Source organism: Syngnathus scovelli, chromosome 4, assembly GCF_024217435.2.
Source record: "Syngnathus scovelli strain Florida chromosome 4, RoL_Ssco_1.2, whole genome shotgun sequence".
NCBI lineage: Eukaryota > Metazoa > Chordata > Actinopteri > Syngnathiformes > Syngnathidae > Syngnathus > Syngnathus scovelli.
In genome coordinates this window covers 23,243,091-23,262,707 of record NC_090850.1, presented here as the reverse complement: position 1 = coordinate 23,262,707, position 19,617 = coordinate 23,243,091, and the positions used below count along the sequence as shown (strand labels likewise).

The 19,617-nt window shown below is 43.6% G+C and overlaps 4 protein-coding genes across 8 annotated transcripts; 1 reads left to right on the top strand and 3 right to left on the bottom strand.

Annotated features, from left to right (window-relative positions):
• Positions 1–142: 142 nt before the first annotated feature.
• On the bottom strand, positions 143–5,839 carry LOC125966971 (adhesion G-protein coupled receptor G5). 2 transcript variants are annotated; one of them, XM_049717597.2, is made up of 13 exons: positions 4,611–5,839; positions 4,044–4,143; positions 3,652–3,793; positions 3,448–3,567; positions 2,481–2,597; positions 2,361–2,406; positions 2,157–2,251; positions 1,866–1,981; positions 1,202–1,467; positions 806–902; positions 606–735; positions 360–516; positions 143–283 (listed from the first exon to the last, which is right to left on the bottom strand). In XM_049717597.2, the coding sequence occupies exons 1-13, from the start codon at positions 4,954–4,956 to the stop codon at positions 195–197; spliced, it is 1,821 nt and encodes a 606-aa protein (XP_049573554.1). In that variant the 5' UTR covers positions 4,957–5,839; the 3' UTR covers positions 143–194. The 2 variants fall into 2 exon arrangements, with proteins under 2 accessions (XP_049573554.1, XP_049573555.1); XM_049717598.2 differs by having other exon boundaries at positions 4,044–4,119.
• Positions 5,840–5,987: 148 nt separating this feature from the next.
• Positions 5,988–8,334, bottom strand: LOC125966976 (zinc finger protein 84). Of its 2 annotated transcripts, none has more exons than XM_049717611.1 (2): positions 7,859–8,334; positions 5,988–7,443 (listed from the first exon to the last, which is right to left on the bottom strand). In XM_049717611.1, exons 1-2 carry the CDS (start codon positions 7,998–8,000, stop codon positions 5,999–6,001), a joined length of 1,587 nt encoding a protein of 528 aa, XP_049573568.1. In that variant the 5' UTR covers positions 8,001–8,334; the 3' UTR covers positions 5,988–5,998. The 2 variants fall into 2 exon arrangements, with proteins under 2 accessions (XP_049573568.1, XP_049573569.1); XM_049717612.2 differs by lacking the exon at positions 7,859–8,334 and adding an exon at positions 7,532–7,635.
• An 827-nt stretch (positions 8,335–9,161) lies between these two features.
• LOC125966986 (gastrula zinc finger protein XlCGF57.1-like) lies at positions 9,162–11,169 on the top strand. The gene is made up of 2 exons (XM_049717635.2): positions 9,162–9,580; positions 9,757–11,169. Exons 1-2 carry the CDS (start codon positions 9,457–9,459, stop codon positions 11,070–11,072), a joined length of 1,440 nt encoding a protein of 479 aa, XP_049573592.1. The 5' UTR covers positions 9,162–9,456; the 3' UTR covers positions 11,073–11,169.
• Positions 11,170–12,143: 974 nt separating this feature from the next.
• On the bottom strand, positions 12,144–19,457 carry LOC125966958 (zinc finger protein OZF). Of its 3 annotated transcripts, XM_049717570.2 has the most exons (4): positions 18,725–19,457; positions 17,792–17,873; positions 14,582–17,224; positions 13,213–13,349 (listed from the first exon to the last, which is right to left on the bottom strand). In XM_049717570.2, the coding sequence occupies exons 1-3, from the start codon at positions 19,187–19,189 to the stop codon at positions 14,790–14,792; spliced, it is 2,982 nt and encodes a 993-aa protein (XP_049573527.1). In that variant the 5' UTR covers positions 19,190–19,457; the 3' UTR covers positions 13,213–13,349; positions 14,582–14,789. The 3 variants fall into 3 exon arrangements, with proteins under 3 accessions (XP_049573529.1, XP_049573528.1, XP_049573527.1); XM_049717572.2 differs by lacking the exons at positions 17,792–17,873; positions 18,725–19,457 and having other exon boundaries at positions 12,144–13,349; positions 14,582–14,785; XM_049717571.1 differs by lacking the exons at positions 14,582–17,224; positions 17,792–17,873; positions 18,725–19,457 and adding an exon at positions 13,757–14,194 and having other exon boundaries at positions 12,144–13,349.
• Positions 19,458–19,617: the final 160 nt, after the last annotated feature.

Below are 19,617 nucleotides of genomic sequence, written 5' to 3'. Positions count from 1 at the left end.
CGCATGCGGCCTAGCTCTTCCGATTAAACCGTTGACATGACGTTTGAGCGAATCAGATTTGACCTTTTTATTAAATTGAGGGGAAGAGTAGAGAATGCCCCCCCCCCCCCTTACTGGACGTCAACAAAACAGGCAGACATCATTTTAAAAAGAGCGAGAATAGGATTTATTAGTCATGGAGGGTCTCTGACAGCTTAGCTGCTGGAGCTTGGCGTTTTACTGCTGGCCGTCGAGGGTCCTGACTTTCTCCATGACAAAACGAACCACAAGAAGATGAAGAAACCTGCCGGGAGGAGGACCGGACGTGAATGCCGACGGAGGCCCAGCGAGGAGGACGCCGTCAATGTTTGCTTGCTCACCTTGCAGCGAGTTGAGGATGCAGAAGAGGTATTGGCCCACCGTGCTCAGGTGGCCGAAGGAGAAGAAGACCAGGCCCCAGGTGATGCCCAGCAAAGTGCTGACTCCCAGCAGCGTGCTGATGTTCTGCTTGGCTCGCCCCCGCTCGCCCTGCCCGAACTGCGGCCGCAGTGCACAAACACACCAGAATAACAGTAGTGAAACGTCCTAATGACACAAAATTGATTACAAGCAAAATTTGTGCGTACCCGTTTCCTGTGCGGGAAGCCAAACAAACGTTGGACGGTCACCAGCAACATGACAAGATTGAAGGCAAACACGACGGCGAACAGGCCCAGCGTGCTCGCCATCTTTAGCGCACTGTTCCGCAGGTAGCATCTGCGCGCACGCCGCACCACCCGACCGTCAGCTCAACGCCGAGTTGCAAATTGAAGTCAAATTTGCTTACATTTGAGTGCCGTTGGGATCGGCTATGTTCAGGGCCACGCGCCCGTAAGCGCCGGGCTCGGTGAAGGCCGCCACGGTCACGATGGCGGCGGGGAGACCTGCGGGCCAAGGAAAGGAGGGGCAAGTCGAGTCAATTGGAACAGTTGTTTTCATAAAACTGAACTTTGTTCTTCCTTAAAAATGATTTCTGTGCGATGGAGCAGCAAACTAATGACATTGGTTGCTATGACGACTTTTGTTTCTTCTTCATGATGCATTTTCTTGACTGGCGCAACTTATATTCGGTATGACGTGTTAATAAAAATGTACAACTGCTTTCTTAAAAGTATAAACATGAAATCGTTCGCTTTTGGGGGGGGGGGGGGGGGGGCGGCGGATGAGACCCGTATGGACTCACTCCATCCAGCCAGGCCGAGCTTGAGCATGTATCTGCGGATGTAGATGTTGAAGACGCGCACGAGGAGCAGGTAGAGGTGGAAGCTCTCTAGCGCCATCCAGCTGAAGGTGGCCAGCAGGGAGTAGTGCAGCGCCAGGGCCACGTAAAAGCACGTCGAGTCGGACGACGAAGCCGCCGCGTGGCTGGACAGGAAGTGCGCGTTGAGCAGGATCAGCGCCACGGCCAGGTTGGCGTGCACCTTCATCGACACGTCCTCGTGGAGCTTCCTGTCACACGCAAACGTCTCTGTATGAGGCAATCATTTAGGCAAAATAAAATCTATCTAGTCAAAATCTATCTAGTCAACTATTTTTTTATTATTATGGGGGGGCAGGAAAAGCTATAAACTGCTAGGTAGAGTATCATCAAATGAAATTCTGGGCAGAGAAGAGTCCGTTTTCTAAAAGTTGCAAACTGTTTGAAAAAAAAAACATTTAGGAGATTCAAGTTGGACTTTTTAAAATAAAAGTGCTAGATTTATATAAGAATAGATTTGCATATTTTTGAATAACCTTTCATGTTGGTGAAATGAAGATTTATTTGGGGAAAACATACTTTCCAGAGGCAAGTTGTGATTCTGCAAGACTAAAGTGATATCCTAAAGTTGCATCTCCTCAACACCAACCTTTTGACGACAAAGAGCAGCAGCGTGATGACGAGGGCGACGAGAGAGAGGCTGCAGCCAATCACAGAGAGGTACGTCAGCACCGCCTCGTCGGTGTCCGAGAGGGGAGCGGACACCTGCGATGGGGAAAAACAGCAACATGATTTGCCAGCTTTCAAGGCATGTAGATGGAATAGAATGAAGTCAAGGCATTTGAGTTGGTCGGAAGGAGAAGAAGCTAGGGAAAGGTCAGCAGCTCTCAGCACAAGGGATGATGTGTTTGGTCTACTTTGACGGTTCTGAATGTCTAACCAAGAGGATGCCAAAGTAGGTCAGGTGGTCGCAGGAGCAGGTCACGTCAGTCTGTCCGGGTTCCCAGATGGTCCAACAGCCGCTGCTGCTGAATGCTGCTTCGACACAAACGGATGTCAAAGGACCATTTCCTCAACTAGGGTTAGATGCCACACTCAGATATTACAACCTGCCCTTTCATATTCAATAGGCGGTGCTACTCACATTTGGTAGAGAAATTCAAGAAGACGCATCTGGGGCTTTGCGTTTCCTGTTGACCACATTTGTATCCATTACGCACGTATGTACGCTGTCCATGTGCATTTTCATCCACCGTCGACTTACGTTGACAGTAACCGTATTGACGGTGATGTTCACTCGCTCCCGGAGTCCTGAAATGTTTTTTCCGCGCACACTCAAGCCGAGCAGCCTGTTCTGGTAGAGTTCCTCTGAGGTGAAGTTCTGCAACGGCGGACAACAAACATTCACAAAAAAAGAAACATGTTTGAATTATTTTGAACGCACCCCTGTTGAAATGCTCGATTTATTTGATGAAACATTTGGACCAAGAACAGTTCATTCGTTAGAGTGTGTGCTGCTTTGACTTTGAATGTGAATGGGTAAGTCTGAACATAGCCAGAGTTGTAAGAGGGTGTGCACACTTGTGCAACCACTTTATCTCAGCTGTTGTTTTTATTTCCTCTCTTTTTCCACAGTTCATTAATATTCTAAATCACATTAATGATGGAAAAAGTTTGGAGGAGTTTGATCGCAAAAAAACTGACATTTGAACAGGGGTGTGCAGACTTTTTATATCCTCGTAAAGTATTGAAAAAAATGTCAACGTGGTTGAGGATGAAAGAATGTATCGCTTTTAGGTTGTGTTTTAGTTCCCTTTGAGGCTATATTTGTTTTTCAATTGCACTTTTAAACCTGCTACTGCATTTGAAACAATCAACGACATCTCTTCCGCTTGCGAAAGATTTGGGTTTTTTTTTTTATGCTGTGCGTGCGTGTGTGACCACAAACCGTGTACTCCTGAGAAACAACCACCAGTGATTTCAAATCTGCGGCGTACGGATATATCAAAATATATCTATGTATCTAATTTGGAGGTACTGCTGTTCAAAAGAAAGAAAAAAAAGCTGATTCAAGTAGAAGTCCTGATTCCACCACTCAAAGTACAACTCGAACATGGACAAACGCGTCGCTTCATGATTAAATGGACAAATTGCTTACTTGAGGAAAATGGTGACGAAGCCTACAAAACGATTTCCCTTGACTTTGAAATTGTGAAATTAAAATTGTGTACCCATATGGATCGAGGCCAGGTGACCATGCAGAATAACATGGTGTCGCTCAAGCTGGACAGGAAGTCTCCGGGCAGCCGGATGTTGACTCTGCTGTTATTGATGGCCGCGCCCGCGATGGCCTGCAATAAAGACCCCAAGAGCCATTATTGGTGCCGGCCGAGCGTTGTCAGTCGAGCCCAGCTCGTTACAAGGCCGATGCTTACATGGTTGTCGCTAGCAGAGATGTGCAGGCCGGCGCGGCGTCTTCCGGGTTTGAGCAGGAGGGCGACCAGCTGACCCACGCATAAGGACGTGGTCTCGTTCACCTCAATCTGCTCCAGCGACTGTTGCAGACGCTCAATTGCTCTTCACACAAAGAACAAAATCATCCGCTTTTGCCATTCCTCATGCTTTTATGTAAATATTTGGCTAGGGAATTATACAAAGACGATGATTTTCTAGAGTTACTTCTCAAGCCATGACAAGGCAACAGATTAGTAATTGTCCCCCCCCCAAAAATAGTGATTTCAAAACGGCAACAGGTTTTCTTTTTTTTTTTTTTTTATCTGAGAGCAAGAAGAAAATGATTGGAACTGTATTGTGAAAACATACTCACTGAAAGCCAATGTTGGGTTTTCTGCTGTCCAGGATTGTGTTGACGTGCGTCATGCAACATTCAGCATCCCCAAAGACTGTTGAAAAAGTTTGCTGTGTAACTTGGGAATACAAATGCAACACAGGGTGTGTTATGTTATGCTCTTATTGTTTTTGTTTTTTTTAAACCACATCTGCCTTGAAAACTGCATTTGACACAACTCCTAATGTTTGTCTTATGATCATAATAGTAAACTTAAAAACAAAAACAAAAAAAACACTGTCTCGAAACCATGATATGAAACCCTAACCACAAATCCAGAGGCTACAATCTTGGACTGGAAATTTCATCCATGTTTTTTTTTTTTGGTTTGTTTTTAACACTTTTGAAACCCTAAGCCTGCCTTGAAACCCCATTTTGATATACTGATAATGCAGTTCCTGCTTTTGCAGTTCCTGACTATTGCTAAAAACTCACCTATTTGTAGGTATCTTCTTTTTCAAGGATTCATTCAAGATACCGCATAACATTTGACCCACTCTGAGTATACAGTACAAAGTGTGTTCAAAAAAAATGAAAATCACTTACCTCTTCTGGGGCCAGAAACTTTGCAGCTTTGGTATATGTCTCCATTGTTACAGTCTTTTTCCAAACCCTCCTTCTCATCCCAAACTTCACTTAGATTCGGATTGTCCCCTCTAACCGTATCTTTACTGTTCTGAGGCTCTCCATCACGTGTCAAAAACAGCAGCAGCCAAACAAGGAGCCACCACTTCATCCTGACAACTGAAGAGCATGAAGACTGCATCATAAAATTAAAGGTGAACATTGAAATCATCATGTTCCATAGTCCGCAGGCCTCAAATGAGATCTTTCTGACCTCCAAAGCGAATCCTGAGATCCAGACAAGAGGACAACTAGAACACAATCGCATTAGAAATGGGAAGAAAACCAAAATGCAAATGACGTTGCGGCAACCAAAGAGGAAGTGGCTACACACATACAGCAATACCCAAAAACCTCATATGAGCTCACATGCTATCTTTACGTTTTCATATGCCTATTGTGACATTTTTTTTCTTTCCTGCAACAAATACACTGTATCTTTTTAAAAAAGTATAAATATATATATATAAACAAAAGTCAACACAAAACAAAAATTAAGAACAATAAAAAAAGATAAATACTGTAGCTTTTTTAATACAACAAATGTCAAACTACATGTATTAAGAACACACAAGGGAAAAATAAAGTGACAGATTTCTTTTTGTCATAAATGAAGAAACCAAAGATTACATTCAGTAAAGTGCTCTCAAAGTTACAGTTGTCCTTTAATAATAATGACTGCATTTAGCTGAAACTCAAGGCCGCTTCTCTAATGTGTACTTTTATTTTCATAACTATGAACCCATCCATACGAGAGCACTTGCTGTTACCTAATTCGCGTTTTGTGCCGAGTTACATTAGGTCGCTGTCATATGACGTCATTTGTAAGCGCCAAGGGTTTAAAAAAAAACAAAAAAACTACAACTCCCAAACAACTGTTGGACTTTTTTCTTTCGGACTCCCCGCATACGAAAGGCTTCTCGAACTAGTTAGCGACATGTAGCCAAACACATAGCAAGTGTGTGCGTCAAGTTTTTTGATTATCGTGTGATGAAATGAGTGGAAAAAGTGTGGAAAAAAAAAAAAGAGTACGAGGGGGTACTTTGTCAAACAAAATAAAAGGAGCGACAACGTCGACTAGTGGACGCTGATTTCATGAAACCTCGAGAAGTATTGCACAGGGCAGGTCTGTTTGCGTCTCTCTCTCTCTCTCGTTTGACTTTGTTTTTAAACCTTTAGAATTCTGCAAAGCCCCCTCCCACAAGAGACACCGAACACGTTCAGTTTCAAGAATTTAATTTCAGATCACATCTATGGTATGCGTTTACAGCTTGCCACAAAAAGTTGGTTCCCAGGCACTCTTTTTAGCTTCACTGACTGCGATTCTTACCAGCACACTTGTGTTTCTTAAGCTGATACCTATGGGGGAATTGTTTCTCACACACACTGCAACTAAATGGTTTCTCCCCAGTGTGCTTTTTCATGTGTGATGTCAAAGCTCCTTTTAGAACAAATCGCTTGTCACAAACAGAGCATAAAAACTGCTTCTCCCCTGTGTGTCTTCTCAAGTGATGATTCAATCCTGAACGGTCGCTGAATGTTGAGGTACAGAGTGAGCAGGCATAAGGTTTCTCCCCGGTGTGCGTTCTCATGTGTGTTCGCAACTGTCCCTTCACAGAGAATCGTTTACCACAAACTGAGCATGCAAAAGGTTTCTCTCCAGTGTGGGTTCTTGTGTGCAATTTCAAATGATCCTTGGTAGACAATCCTTTCCCACAGATTGAGCAGGGAAAGGGTTTTTCTCCAGTGTGTGTTCTCATGTGATTTGTCAAACTAATCTTTTGTGTGAATCCAAGACCACATTCTGCACATTTAAAAGGTTTTTCCCCGGTGTGTATTCTTATGTGTATTCTCAAATCTCCCTTTCTGGGAAATCTTTTGTCGCAAACCAAACAGGCAAAAGGTTTATGTCCATTGTGAGTACTCATGTGATTTGTTAAGCTTATCTTTTGAGTGAATGCAAGACCACACACTGAGCAGGCAAAATGTCTCTCCCTGGTGTGTGTTTTCATGTGATGAACCAAGGCTGAATGGTCACCAAATCGTGCAGCGCAGACTGAGCATGCAAAAGGTTTCTCCCCAGTGTGTGTTCTTGTGTGCCTAATTAAGCTTCCCTTGACAGAGAATCTTTTATCACAAACTGAACAGGTAAAAGGCTTCTCCCCTGTATGGGTTCTCATGTGGGTTATTAAGTGAATCTTTTGATTCACTTTCAAACCACAAACTGTGCAGGCAAAACTTTTCTCCCCAGTGTGTGTTCTTGTGTGCGTTCTTACCTGTCCCTTAGTAGAGAATCGTTTATCACAAACTGAACAGGAAAAAGGTTTCTCCCCAGTGTGGGTTCTGTTGTGCGTAATTAAATGTCCCTTGATGGAGAATCTTTTACCGCAAATTGAGCAGAGAAAAGGTTTTTCTCCCGTGTGTATTCTTGTGTGTCTCGTTAACGAAGACTTGTTGCAAAAGGTTTTGTCACACTCAGAACATTTCACATGTTTTTTGCCAGTATTTTTGTCCCCTTCGGAGTGTTCATCATCATCATCATCATCGTCATCGGTCTCAGCAGAGGGTGACGTTATAGCGTCACTGTCTGATAGTGGAGCCGAGACGTCGTGTGCTTGTGAGCCTTCGCGACACTCTCCATCACCTTCCCCATCTTCATCATTTTCAATTGTTAGGACAGTCAACGGAGAGTTTGTGATGTCCGTCTCCTGCACCTTGTCGTTCTCCTGCTGCTTAGGATGGGCTTCATGATTGTCTGCAAGGACACAAGAAGACAAAACACGGTTTGGTAAAGTCAAGCTTTGCTCAATTCTCATGCCTCGTGTAGAAAAATATATAATTACACGGTTTGGGAATCACGGTGGCGCTGTTTAACATTAAAAATGAAGGTGAAGACTTATTTGCCAGAAATTGAAATAATTTGTTAAACACTTTGGTTGAAGCCGGACCTCGGAACCAGGCCTCTCATGTCAGCAGTTCGGGGTGGAGTCGTATGTGTGCCCTTTGTTGCATCATGTTGTCTTTGTTGCTTTGACAATACAAGGAGGAAAACCGAACATCGAAAAAATCTTTCAAAGGTAGAATATGGAGCAAGACGTGAGGATTTAATTGAATGAGGAACGTTGTTCCCAATATACTCTTGTTACTTAATAAGTGAGAAGTGAACAAACCTGCTCTGTTGTGAAACACCTCGTCTTGATGCAACTTGAAAATAGCGTCGAGTAGTAGACGTAGTCCCCCGTGGTCTTCTTTAGGTGGTCCGCAAACGTCCGCCTCATACTCGTCTTTCACACTTTTTGCGCACATTTTCATACGATACTCACAACAATTCACACTCACGCTTGATCTCTGGTCAGTGATGCGGTGCCAACAAGTGCGTCTCTTTGTTAGCGGCTCCTTGGCTAGGCTAAGCTATACAAAGCTAAGCTAAACTCGCGTGAAAAAACTTCAAGATGAGCCAAGACGAATTTATCCGGAGACGAGTTGGTAAGAAAAGTTTGCTGCAGTCGGTAATGATGAAGTTGCAGTGTTGCAGCTTTGGTAAATTCAGCACGGATTCTGGAACTATAGTTTCTCAAGCACGCTTCGAAGGTTTGTCTGAGTGACGTCAGACGTGCAACGCTTCTGCTTCTTCTTCGTCTTTTATTCGGCAGTTGTCCAACAACTTTTGCTGCATCAGCACCACCTTCTGAACTGGAGAATCGACGCTGATCGGTTTAGCTCGGTGACGGGTGGCTCGATCCCAATGTCCTTCACTTTGGTGGGCCCCTGAAGTTGGATTTGTGTGTGCCACGTTTAGTACAGGGATATTTAATAGCACACGCTAGAACGCATACTGGGGAGAAACCTTACACATGCACGGTGTTTGGACTCACTCAAAAGATCAGTTTGGAGAATCACACGCGAACCCACACCGGAGAAAAACCTTTTACTTGCTCAGTTTTTAAAAAGGGATTCTCAACAAAGGCAAATCTAAGTACACACACCGGAGAGAAACCTTTTCCCTGTGAATTTTGTGATAAGAGATTCTCTACAAAGGCAGATTCAACAATACACATGAGAATACACACAGGTAAAAAACACTTTTTCCTATTCTTTGTTCACGTCATCTTTCAATGCTCGTTCAGGACTGAGTAAACGCATGGGGCGAAAAAGTATTCATGCTCAGTTTGTAGCAAAAGCTTCAGTAAAAGTGGTGCTTTGAAAACACACAAAAACAGTGAGACGAGCGACGGTCAATGAAGTCATTAATAAGCTGTTGAGGGTTAGTCCATGTGATCCCGAATTAAACTACAAATTTCCAAACAGTGTTTTCCTATCTAGTACTTGTGGATATCTGGAATGTTCTTTGAGACTTCGCAAAACACATTTATATCTCAGGAAGGCTCGCAGAAAAGAGAGAACGGATCAATCCTGACTCTTTAAAAACCCACCAATGAGAACAGGACATGGACGCGCGTCATCCAATGGGAAAGCCGTTACGTCTGTAGTGGGCGGAGCAAGGCATAGTGCGTAATCAAAAGAACATCGCTGAGCTAAAACAAATAAGGTTCGACTCGCGCTTCGTTGAATAAGTCTTTCGCAATTTGTACCAACGTAATAATTTCCTGACGCTGGTCGTTCGTTACTACTTTACTGGAGGAAAAAAAATCATTCATTAAGCTTACGAACCGTCCACGTCGATGCTTCTCCGGCTAACTTAGCTTATTATAGCACGCTAGTCGCTAGCACATTGCTAAACAGCCAAGTGTGTGATGGTCGAGTGAAGATGTGGGCAATAAGTGTGAAAGAAGAGTATGACGAGGGACTTTGTGGAACAAAGAAGGATAAAGAGCCACAACGTCAACTGCTGGAGGCTGTTTTCCAGAAGCCTCAAGATGAACATGGAGCAGGTTGGTTCACTTGTGACAAGTGCTTGCTTGTTATTACGAGCAGAAAAAGGGTCACTTCAAACGTGTCCACAAAGATTGTTTTTCCGTGACGTCACGCACTTCTGAACACCCTTCTTTTTAACACGTCAACATTCTTGCCTGTACCAAAGCGTGTCTTTTTTTCTTGTGTTCTTCAGATACCAGTGAAGAAAATCTTCAACCTGTGCAGCAGCAGCCTGAGACACCTCGATATAAAGAGGAAGAGGAGCAAGAACCCGGTCACATCAAAGAGGAAGAGCTCGACGATGATATTAGCAGCTTCCCGTTGACTGTCATTGTAAAGAGTGAAGATGAGGAGGATGAATCCCACTGTGGAGTATCCCAGGCTGAGAGCCTCTTAGCACCGCTATCCGATAGTGACGACATCATGTCCCACTCTTCTGTTGCTGATATCGACGAAAATGCTGAAGGTGACGTGACATGTCGCAGCAAAGACAAACGCTTGAAATGTTGTCAGTGCGACAAAACGTTTGCCAAAGAGTATTTGTTAAAAGTACACACCAGAACACACACCGGTGAGAAACCTTTTACCTGCTCAGTTTGCGGTAAAAGATTCACTCAAAAGGGACAGTTAATAGGACACACAAGAACACACACTGGGGAGAAACCTTTTGCCTGCTCAGTTTGTGGTAAAACATTCTCTGAAAAGGGACACGTGAGAGTACACACAAGAACACACACAGGAGATAAACCTTTCCCCTGCTCTGTTTGTGGTAAGAAATTTGCTGAAAAGGGAAGTTTGATCAGGCACACAAGAACACACACAGGAGAAAAGCCTTTTGCGTGCTCAATTTGTAATGAAAGATTCTGTGTAAAGGTAGGTTTAACAAATCACCTAAGAAACCACACTGGTGAGAAACCTTTTGTCTGCTCAGTTTGCGGTAAAGGATTCAGTCAAAAGGGACATTTAATGACACATGCAAGGACACACACTGGGGAGAAATTTTTTGCCTGCTCAGTCTGCGGTCTCCGAGTAACTCAAAAGATTCATTTAACAACTCACATGCGAATTCACACAGGAGAGAAACCCTTCTCCTGCTTAGTTTGTGATAAAAGATTCACAGAAAAGGGAAGTTTGATTAGGCACACAAGAACACACACTGGAGAGAAACCTTTTGCCTGCGAAATTTGTGGTCAAAGATTTTCTGACAAGGGACATTTAAGAACACACACGAGAACACACACTGGAGAAAAACCTTTTGCCTGTTCAGTTTGCGGCAAAGGATTTGCTGAGAAGAGAAACTTAAAAACGCACTCGAGGACACACACCGGAGAGAAACCTTTTGCGTGCTCAGTCTGCACGTTAACTTTCATTGATCGTTCTGGCTTGAATAAACACATGAGAACACACACTGGTGACAAACCATTTGGTTGCAGTGTGTGTGATGAACGCTTCAGTTTTAATTACCAGCTGAACAAACACAAGTGTGCTGGTAAGAAGAGCAACGAATGACATTCTAGATCGGGCGTCGAGAATCTATGGCTCGCGAGCCAGATATGGCTCTTTTGGTGATGTTATTAAAAAGAATACATTGGTACACTTAAAAAAATCGTTGGTCTTAATTAAAATACATGCATTTAATTGTATCTAGCCTACCCTTCAGCCTGCTGTTGCCTATTTTATTTGAAATTGCCTTTCAAGATGACATGTCTGTTTGTGGTGTTGGACTTCATCAGATACATTTCCCCCCAAAACGCGACCAACTTATATGTACGTCTTTTTCTTCTTTATTATGCATTTTATAACCGGTGCAACTTATATTCCGCAGCGACTTATAGTCTGGAAAATACGGTATTGTTGATAAAATATTTGACTAGTCTTATCAATGTGTTATTTACCATGATGAGTTAAGATCATTTGGCACCACTGGGGATTTTGAAACATCTAATTGAGCTGCCATGAGAGAGAGAGAGAGAGAATTGTAATTCAAAAGGTAGAAATCAAAACGGCACTCAAAAACATGTTTTTTAGGAGCCATAAGCCCCAGGCGAGTGCGCGGCGTGCTGTGTTACCTTGAAGTCCATTCCAGGTTGCAGGGGGGGATAGGGGCAACGCGCAGCTGCTTTTGCTGCTGCTGGTCCTGGTCGCTGTCCAGTTGGGAGCTCAGCGTGACGGTTTCAGTCTCGGAGTCCAGCTTGAGCCGCAGGATGGATTGGACATGCAACGAGGCTGGGCGAGGCGAGACAGCGCACCAAAGTCGTCTTCAGCCACGCTTGCTCCACTCGGGAACCCACGGACACCAGCTAGGCGCCAGGAGTCCTGAGTGCTGAGCGTCGGCCCACGTCTTCTTGTCCTCCAAAAGTTTGTCGCAGAAGCCGGAAAACTCCTCCCAATCAGGTCCCAAGCATCTCGTCTCTGCCAATGAGACGCCGCGCGGTGACACGCACAAGTTTGACGCCACGGCGCTCGGGAACTAGCTTTCTTTCGCTTTTCTATCTGGAAGACAAGGCACTTCTGCTTCTTGCAGGTGTGGAGGTGTTCAAAAACAAACCAAAAATAACTCCAATGACTTGACCAAAGACATCAAGAAAAATGATGATTGTTTTATTCCAGATGACACTTTTAGCGTGGCAGTTTTATAGTTTCTAAAGCTTCATTTAGTGGCGCTCTTCTGGCCAGCACACTTGTGTCTCTTCACCTGGTCCTTACGAGAGAATCTTTTCTCACACACACTGCAACTGAACGGCTTCTCGCCAGTGTGTATTCTTGTGTGTGATGTCAAGTGCACTCTTTGAGTGAATCTTTTACCGCACACCGAGCAGCTAAAGTGCTTCTCTCCACTGTGCGTTCTCTTGTGTTCAATCAATCCAGAGCGATCGTTAAAACTCAAGTTGCACACTGAGCAAACGACGGGGTTCTCGCCATTATGCATTCTTGTGTGTCTTACTAAACTTGTCTTTGCAGAGAATTTTTTACCACAAACTAAACAGGAAAAAGGTTTTTCCCCGGAGTGCGTTCTCATGTGTTTGACCAATTTGGAACGTTCACTGAAACTGAAAGTGCAGATTGAGCAGGTAAACGGTTTTTCACCAGTGTGTATACTTGTGTGTGTTCTTAAATGACCCTTTATAGAGAATCTCTTACCACAAACTAAGCAGGCAAAGGGCCTCTCTCCTGTATGTGTTCTGGTGTGTCGTCTTAAATGACCCTTTATAGAGAAGCTTTTGCTGCATACTGAGCAGCTAAAAGGTTTCTCCCCAGTGTGTATTCTCATGTGAGTTGTTAAACCGCTCTTTTGAGTTACTCGAAGGCCACAGACTGAGCAGGAAAAAGGTTTTTCCCCATTGTGTATTCTTGTGTGTACGTTCAAATTTCCCTTATTGGCAAATCTTTTACCGCAATCTGAACAGGTGAATTGTTTCTCTCCTTTATGACTTTTAAGGTGAACTTTTAAATTCCACTTTGAACTAAATGTTTTTCCGCACTGTGTGCATTTCAGGTGTATCTTGTCCGCACGACATGTCCTATCATTTTGGGAGCGATGACGATCATCATCAGTGTCAGGAGAGTGTGACGTCATGTCGTCATTTTCTGATAGTGGAGCTAGGAGGCTATCTAATTGTGAGCTTCCGCAGTGGTCTCCACTTTCCTCTCCATCATCATCATCATCTTCACTCTTAATAATGACAGTCAGTGGGAACTTGGTGATATCAGCCTCCTCCTCTTCCTCTTTAAAATAAGGGGACTCTGACTCCTGCACCGCAAGATGAAGGTATTCTTCATTGTCATCTACAGGACACAAGAAAACATCCATAAGGTTTGGTCAAATCAAGCTTAGCTCTGTCAAAACTATTTCAGTAACTTTGTATTGGCACAATGTTGATCAGGAACATGAACAATCGTGAAGTTCAAGCAATGTAGTTCTTACAAAAATCAGCAACTGTCAAGATGACAACTTCTTTTTTACGTCATGTTTTAGATTGCCCCAAATTTGAGATGACCTTTTAGTTGTCCTTGTGAGGATAAACTGCACAGAAAGTAAATGAATGAATATCGAATATCTATTTACTGAATGAGTGTTATGAGTGTCAGTCTCTCGTGACGTTATTCGGCGCCCCAAATGTTCGACGTCCTAAACGAGGCTTTAATTGTGAAGTAAAACCGGTTTAAACATATCAAGTGAGAAGTGAACAAACCCGCTCCGTGTAACTCAATTTGAGGCTTCTTGTAAACATCCTCCAGTAGATGACGTTGTCGCTTGATCTCCTCTTTTGTTCCATAAAGTTCCACCTTGTACTCGTCTTTCGCACCTTTTGCACACATAGTCGCGCGATATTGACACACTTTACATTTGATCGCTGTTTAGCGACAAACGCGTCTCTTTGTTAGCGGCTAACAAGCTAAGCTAAAATAGCTTTAGCCTGCAGCGAGATTAGTTACCCAGAACTCATAAATGATCTTTAAGTCTAGTAAAGCAGTGATGCATCGTACTGAGTCGAGTACTTCCTACTGTATTATAGAAATATTCCTTAATAAAGTATAGTGCAGGGGAACAGTTTGCATAAGGTTTCAGCGGAAAAAAAATCTCAATATCCAGGAAGTCATCTGAGCTCGTATCAAGGCCTGATTGGTTGTGGGTTTATGACGTCACAGGAAACTACATGGAAGTTTGTGTGATTGCAGATTTTTATTTTTTTCCTGCTTTTCCCTGTACGACACCTAAACTATTATACAATTAGTATAATTTTAAGTGACATCTTGGAACGAATGTGTCGTGTATATGAAGCCGGAGCATCACCGAATCATCCTACTGAAAATAGCCCCTAATTGAAGTCGTCCAGCCCCCAGGACAAGAGAGACATCATTTGACGGACTCAAATTAAGTTTAATGGGAAAAAAACTAACAATTAGTCCGTTTGAAACAATCAGTTGCTCCACCTCAGTAACAGCATCTACACAAGTGTACAAATACAACAGGTTTGTAGAAAGTAAATAGATGCCATTTGCAAAATAACACTTACCATCAAAAGTGTCCCTTTCTGCACTTTCTTGAGGCAAACTCATCAACAATGTCATCATAACAGATTTTCTTCCCTACATCACAGTTAATGCTCATGATAGCCAGACCGGTCAGTCTAACTATTTTATGGCAATACAATTTCTACTGCAGGTACAGCTGCAACACACATAAAAAAAAAAAGCATCAAAAGTAACCTGATAAAATTGCAATTATTTGTACACAAAATCCATCCTCCCTTCTTTCCTCGAGAAGATTTCAATGACTCTGTTGTGCAGATCATCCGTGCGTTTCAGTTCCATCAAGAAGTCTTTTTCTATCGCCATGGAAGCTAACGCTGAAGGTCGAGCCTGCCCCGTCGTATTTCTGGCATAAGTTCGAATACGCTTTAGGGCTGAGAATGTCCCTTCAAAAGAAGCAGCGGACACGGGGATGGTCACCGCCAAACACACAAATGTGTACAGCTGCCCCATGCTCTCATTCAGATTTTTCTGCTGAAGGAAGTCAAGAAGATCAGTGGGAGATTTTCCTACAAAATCATCCATGGCATACATGACAGTCAGTTCTGTTCTTAGCCGAGGCAGATCGAAAAGACTTCCGTGGCTCTGTGCTAAGCTGGAAAAGGCTGCGTGCGGGAAATGTTTCTGGTATTCCCCAAACTTCTGGGGGTCGAGGAGGGAGACAAAGATCAGTTTTTCGTGGTCTTGAAATCTGCTCTGTGTCTGGCAAATAATATTACCCAGAATCCTGCCGTGGAGTTGGCGGTAGTGCACGCGAGGATCTTGCGCTGGACCTCTTTGTGCGCTCGGAGCGCTCGCGGCGCGTTCAGCGGCCTGGTAGATCTCCTCGTATCGGCTCCTCTCTCGCTCAACGGTGTCACAAAACTCCTTTACCCTTGCCAGACAAAACGGTACGTCGGGTATCTTGTCCTGTAGTATTGAAAAGCGCACATCCGAGGACTCAAAAATGCCATTAAATGTGTGAAGCAAAAAACAAAACTCAAAATCATCCAGACGTGCTTTCAATCCATCAGCACAGCGCACAGAGTCCTCATCATACTCGCCATGATGCTCCAGAATGTGATCAAACAGTTCCTTCAGAGCATCTCTCTTCTCAAAGACTGTATTGACCACTCTGGATGTGTCGTGCCAATGTGTCGGTGCCACACGAGGGAGACGTCGCTGGCAGATTTCGTCCAGTAGTTGCGTGCGCCGAGGCGATCGAGAAAAAAACGCAGCAAGGCCATTGAGGTGGGCGAAAAAGATCTTGCATTCTTGAAGCGTTGAGGCCCCCTGAGTCAATACTAAACTGAGGCGATGTGCATAGCAGTGGATGAATAAAGCCAAAGGTGCTCTCTCCTTAACTTTAGCCTGCACCCCGTTTAATCCAGAAGACATGACGGCCGCCGCGCCGTCAAAACACTGTGCCACAACTTTACCCAGACATTCATTTTCCAGCAAAAATCGGATGATAAGACCTGCATTGTCACTGGTAACATCTTCAAATCTGACAAAGCGCTCCTTGACACCTGTGTCCGTTACGTAACGCAGAACCAGCGCGAGCTGCGCTGCCGCGTTACTCGCGTCCGTCGTCTCATCCACCATAAGTGAGACAAACGGTGCGTTGTTAACTTCCCTTCTGATCTCTTGCGCCATCACTTCAGCAATAGCAGCGATCAGGTCGTTTTGTATTATGTCCGACGTCCCACTAAACACTTTATTAGTGGACAGGTGGTAATGTAAATCCGTGTTGCTCTCAGCAACGAGAGAAAGAAGCTCCGCATAGTTTCCTCCGGCCCTTTCATCGTGCCCCCGAAACGAAAGTTCCTGCTTGCCCAGAAAAATGACACAGTCTATCAGTCTTTTTAAGATTTCCCTGTTTTTCTTCACCTTTTCGTTGTGGAGCTCCCTTTCCCTGCGCGCTCGCTCGCTGGGCTGTACGTCCACTCTGGTTTCCCCAAAAGTTTTCGAAAGCACCGTTGCTTGTAAGTGTCCGGCAGTGCTTTGATGCCTCGTCGCTGCCTTGGTTAGGCAAGTCAAATTTCCAAATCCAGTGTGGCTCCAAACACCATGTCGATCAGTGGCAAATAACAAGCACTCCCAGCAATACAATTTGCAGCTTTCCTCCGAGCCTGTGAGCCAGGGGTACCGCTCGTAGTTCGTGGACTGAAAGTGGCGGACGAATCCTCTTCCCGGTTGTGACAGGCTTGCTAACTTCGGAGTTGCCCGACCTTGCTTAACAATGTCCAGCTTTTCTTGAAAAGTCCGGCTTGAAAATGGCTTTGATAGTAAATCTGCAACCAAATCCATTTCTTCTAAAAACTCTTTAGGGTAAGAAAAATCAAGCCCTGGCCGGAGTGGACCTCCAAGCGCTAACTCACCGTCTGTTAAGACTGACGGCCATTCTGCTTTTGGTTCTGCACTAGCCTCTGTCTGATTTAACCCTGACAATGGTGGTTGTACTGAACCTGCATTGCTTGTGCTGCAGTCTTCATTATCATCTTCACTCTTGACGATGACAGACATTGGAAAGTCTGCGATATCTGCCTCCTCTTCTTCCTCTTTGATGTGGTGGCCCTCTCCATCTTCTTCCTCTTTCATGTGTGTGTGCACCTGCTGCACAGGATGAAGGTCCTCTTCACGGATGTCTGTGGGACACGAGAAGAAAAATAAACATGGTGTGACCATGATGTTGCGCACTCCTGTTGATGCATGTTTACTGAGAACATGTGTAAAGGTGAGGCAGAAATGTTTGTCAAGAATTAAAGTCCCAGAGACATCTTTTCTTTTTTTTTTCCTCTCAATTAGAACGGAATTTGATAGAATGTATAAAGAGAACACATTTGCCGCATTGGAAATTAAAAATGGACACCGATTACTAAGAATAAAGCTAAAATGAAATGCCAGTTTATCGATGGGGTTCCGCACGCAGCCACACCGGTGGCGCCATGACTGTGAAGTCACAAATTGTGCATCCGGATCTCAACAAACCCAAACAACATGGCGGATGATAGCGACAGCTCCGTTTCTAGCGACAATATTAGCATCATTTTATCCGATTCAGAAACCTCTTTTGACGCAGAAACATTAAAGTTACTGTACTTGACATATAATGTTTCAAGGAAATAGACAAAATAAATAGCGGTGAAATAGTACTGGAAAAGAAATTGCAAATATTAATCATAAAAGTACATAAAATGATGTAACATTAGTACCTTGAGTCTTGGTTTTGGTCTTTTTCCTGATGTTGGCTTGTACTTTTCTATTTACAAGTTTGGGAGGGTCTGTCTGGCTCACCTGTAATATATACAATGCATCACATTAATATCTGTAAAGTAGATTGCATATAAATATTAACAAAACATTTGCACATAAATGATAAATATAGATATATTCTTATGCTATATGTTTAGTATAGTAATTTCTTTGTTATCTAACAATTATACATAATCTAGAAATTCCATACCTTAAACAGATCAATGTTAAACGGAATGCAACATATTTCAATTCCATGTGCTTCATTGATTTTATACATTTATTCTTGTTGGAATGAGCCTTCACAAGACAGTTATTTTTTTACAATATTTTGGGCTGGAGAAGGTATTTTTCCAAGGGTAAAATTCCCCATTTGCAATAAGTGATTTATTTTACCCTTGTAGTACAAAATGTTGTACTTGTGTGGGTATTATTAGGTACCTAGGTCTCATAAATGGTTTTATAGCAGCCCAGCTGGGGGTGGGATGGAGGCAGGCAGGTGGGTTGTGCAGGCATGTCAAACCGCTACCGCTACCCATTAAAAATTCAAACACACCAAAATCGCAAAAAATTCAACAAAGGCAAAGCTCTCAAATCATATCTTTAACACTGCGCCTTTGAAAGATTTCACTGATAAAGGTGCATTATAAATGCTGTATTATTATTATTATAAGGGGGGGGGGGGGGGGTTTAGAAAATTTGAAGCAATTTCTGGGAATTTCTCTCTATTAAAATCCTGTCTACAAGGACCATATCCAGTCTAAATTCCCAACTCTGGGAACTGAGAAAGATTTATTAATTATTTCCTGATGAATGATGTCTGCAAAATATTTATTTATTTACTAGTATTATTCTTGGTACAGTGGCCTGACTTAAATTAAAATTAAACTTACCCTTTTCCTCTCTCGTTTGACAAAAGCACCTCTAGGCTTCCCAAATGGAGTCCGCTCTTGGTCTGTGACTGGCCTTGTAGCCCTGGTTGGGGTGGAACTATGGCCACTAGTCTGGCTAGGGCTACCAGCAGAAGCATTGTCAACATGGATAGGCGAGGTCACGGTCGTTGGTCTTGAAAAAATTGTTGGGACAGAATCCTTTTTGAGCACTAGCTTGCACCGTGTACTTATGCCAAGTTTGATCCTCATAAGGGGTCCAGGTTCGAAGCAGGTTTCCTGGAAATGTGCACTGCACAGAACACTATAATCCGTAGGACCAGACCAGTCTTTCCGCGTCGTTTGTACCTGTTCAGTCCATTGTTTCCTCAAACCCTCGTCTTTTGGAAACAAAAAAAGCGATACGCCTGCTTCGTTGGTGTTACTGCATCCCATAGCGATACACCTTTTGCCTCCACGCTTCGACATACTTTTGTTTGCGTTCACTGAAGCTAAACGCGAACAACTTGAAACGTCACTTCCGGCTTCTTCCCCGGTCCGCTCGGTGCAGTCAAACTCGTCTGCGCGGCAAATTTAAATTATTTTTTTCAGAGCAACAGCTTCCTTTTCGTTGTTTCGATCGTCAATTTATATTTATAAGCCCATAAGCTAACTAAAACCGATTTATACATATACCGGTGTCTCTGGGACTTTAACAGAGGAGCGTCCCGTGTCGGTAGCTTTGTGCAGTAAATCGGGGGGGGGGGGGGACTCCTTTAAAGTAGTGCGTGTGGCTCGGGAAACGCGGAAGTAGATCAGCAGCGGAAGCAGTACGGCAAGTCCATTTGGCCAAACTATGCACTTTCACAACAGCTCTTGCCTTATCAGAACACTTTACAGAAACGTAAAACGAGGCA

Excerpts from the sequence above, each read along its gene's own strand:
- LOC125966986 (XM_049717635.2), top strand. The coding sequence starts at position 9,457 with ATGTGGGCAATAAGTGTGAAAGAAGAGTATGACGAGGGACTTTGTGGA. Across the intron at positions 9,581-9,756 it reads TCAAGATGAACATGGAGCAG|ATACCAGTGAAGAAAATCTT; the intron begins GTTGGTTCACTT and ends TGTGTTCTTCAG.
- LOC125966976 (XM_049717611.1), bottom strand. The coding sequence starts at position 8,000 with ATGAAAATGTGCGCAAAAAGTGTGAAAGACGAGTATGAGGCGGACGTT. Across the intron at positions 7,444-7,858 it reads GGTGTTTCACAACAGAGCAG|ACAATCATGAAGCCCATCCT; the intron begins GTTTGTTCACTT and ends GTGTCCTTGCAG.
- LOC125966971 (XM_049717597.2), bottom strand. The coding sequence starts at position 4,956 with ATGCGATTGTGTTCTAGTTGTCCTCTTGTCTGGATCTCAGGATTCGCT. Across the intron at positions 4,144-4,610 it reads AGTTTCTGGCCCCAGAAGAG|TTACACAGCAAACTTTTTCA; the intron begins GTAAGTGATTTT and ends TGTATTCCCAAG. Across the intron at positions 2,252-2,360 it reads CTTGAATTTCTCTACCAAAT|CATTCAGCAGCAGCGGCTGT; the intron begins GTGAGTAGCACC and ends GTGTCGAAGCAG.
- LOC125966958 (XM_049717570.2), bottom strand. The coding sequence starts at position 19,189 with ATGTCGAAGCGTGGAGGCAAAAGGTGTATCGCTATGGGATGCAGTAAC. Across the intron at positions 17,874-18,724 it reads TCAAACGAGAGAGGAAAAGG|GTGAGCCAGACAGACCCTCC; the intron begins GTAAGTTTAATT and ends TATATATTACAG. Across the intron at positions 17,225-17,791 it reads GACCAAAACCAAGACTCAAG|ACATCCGTGAAGAGGACCTT; the intron begins GTACTAATGTTA and ends CGTGTCCCACAG.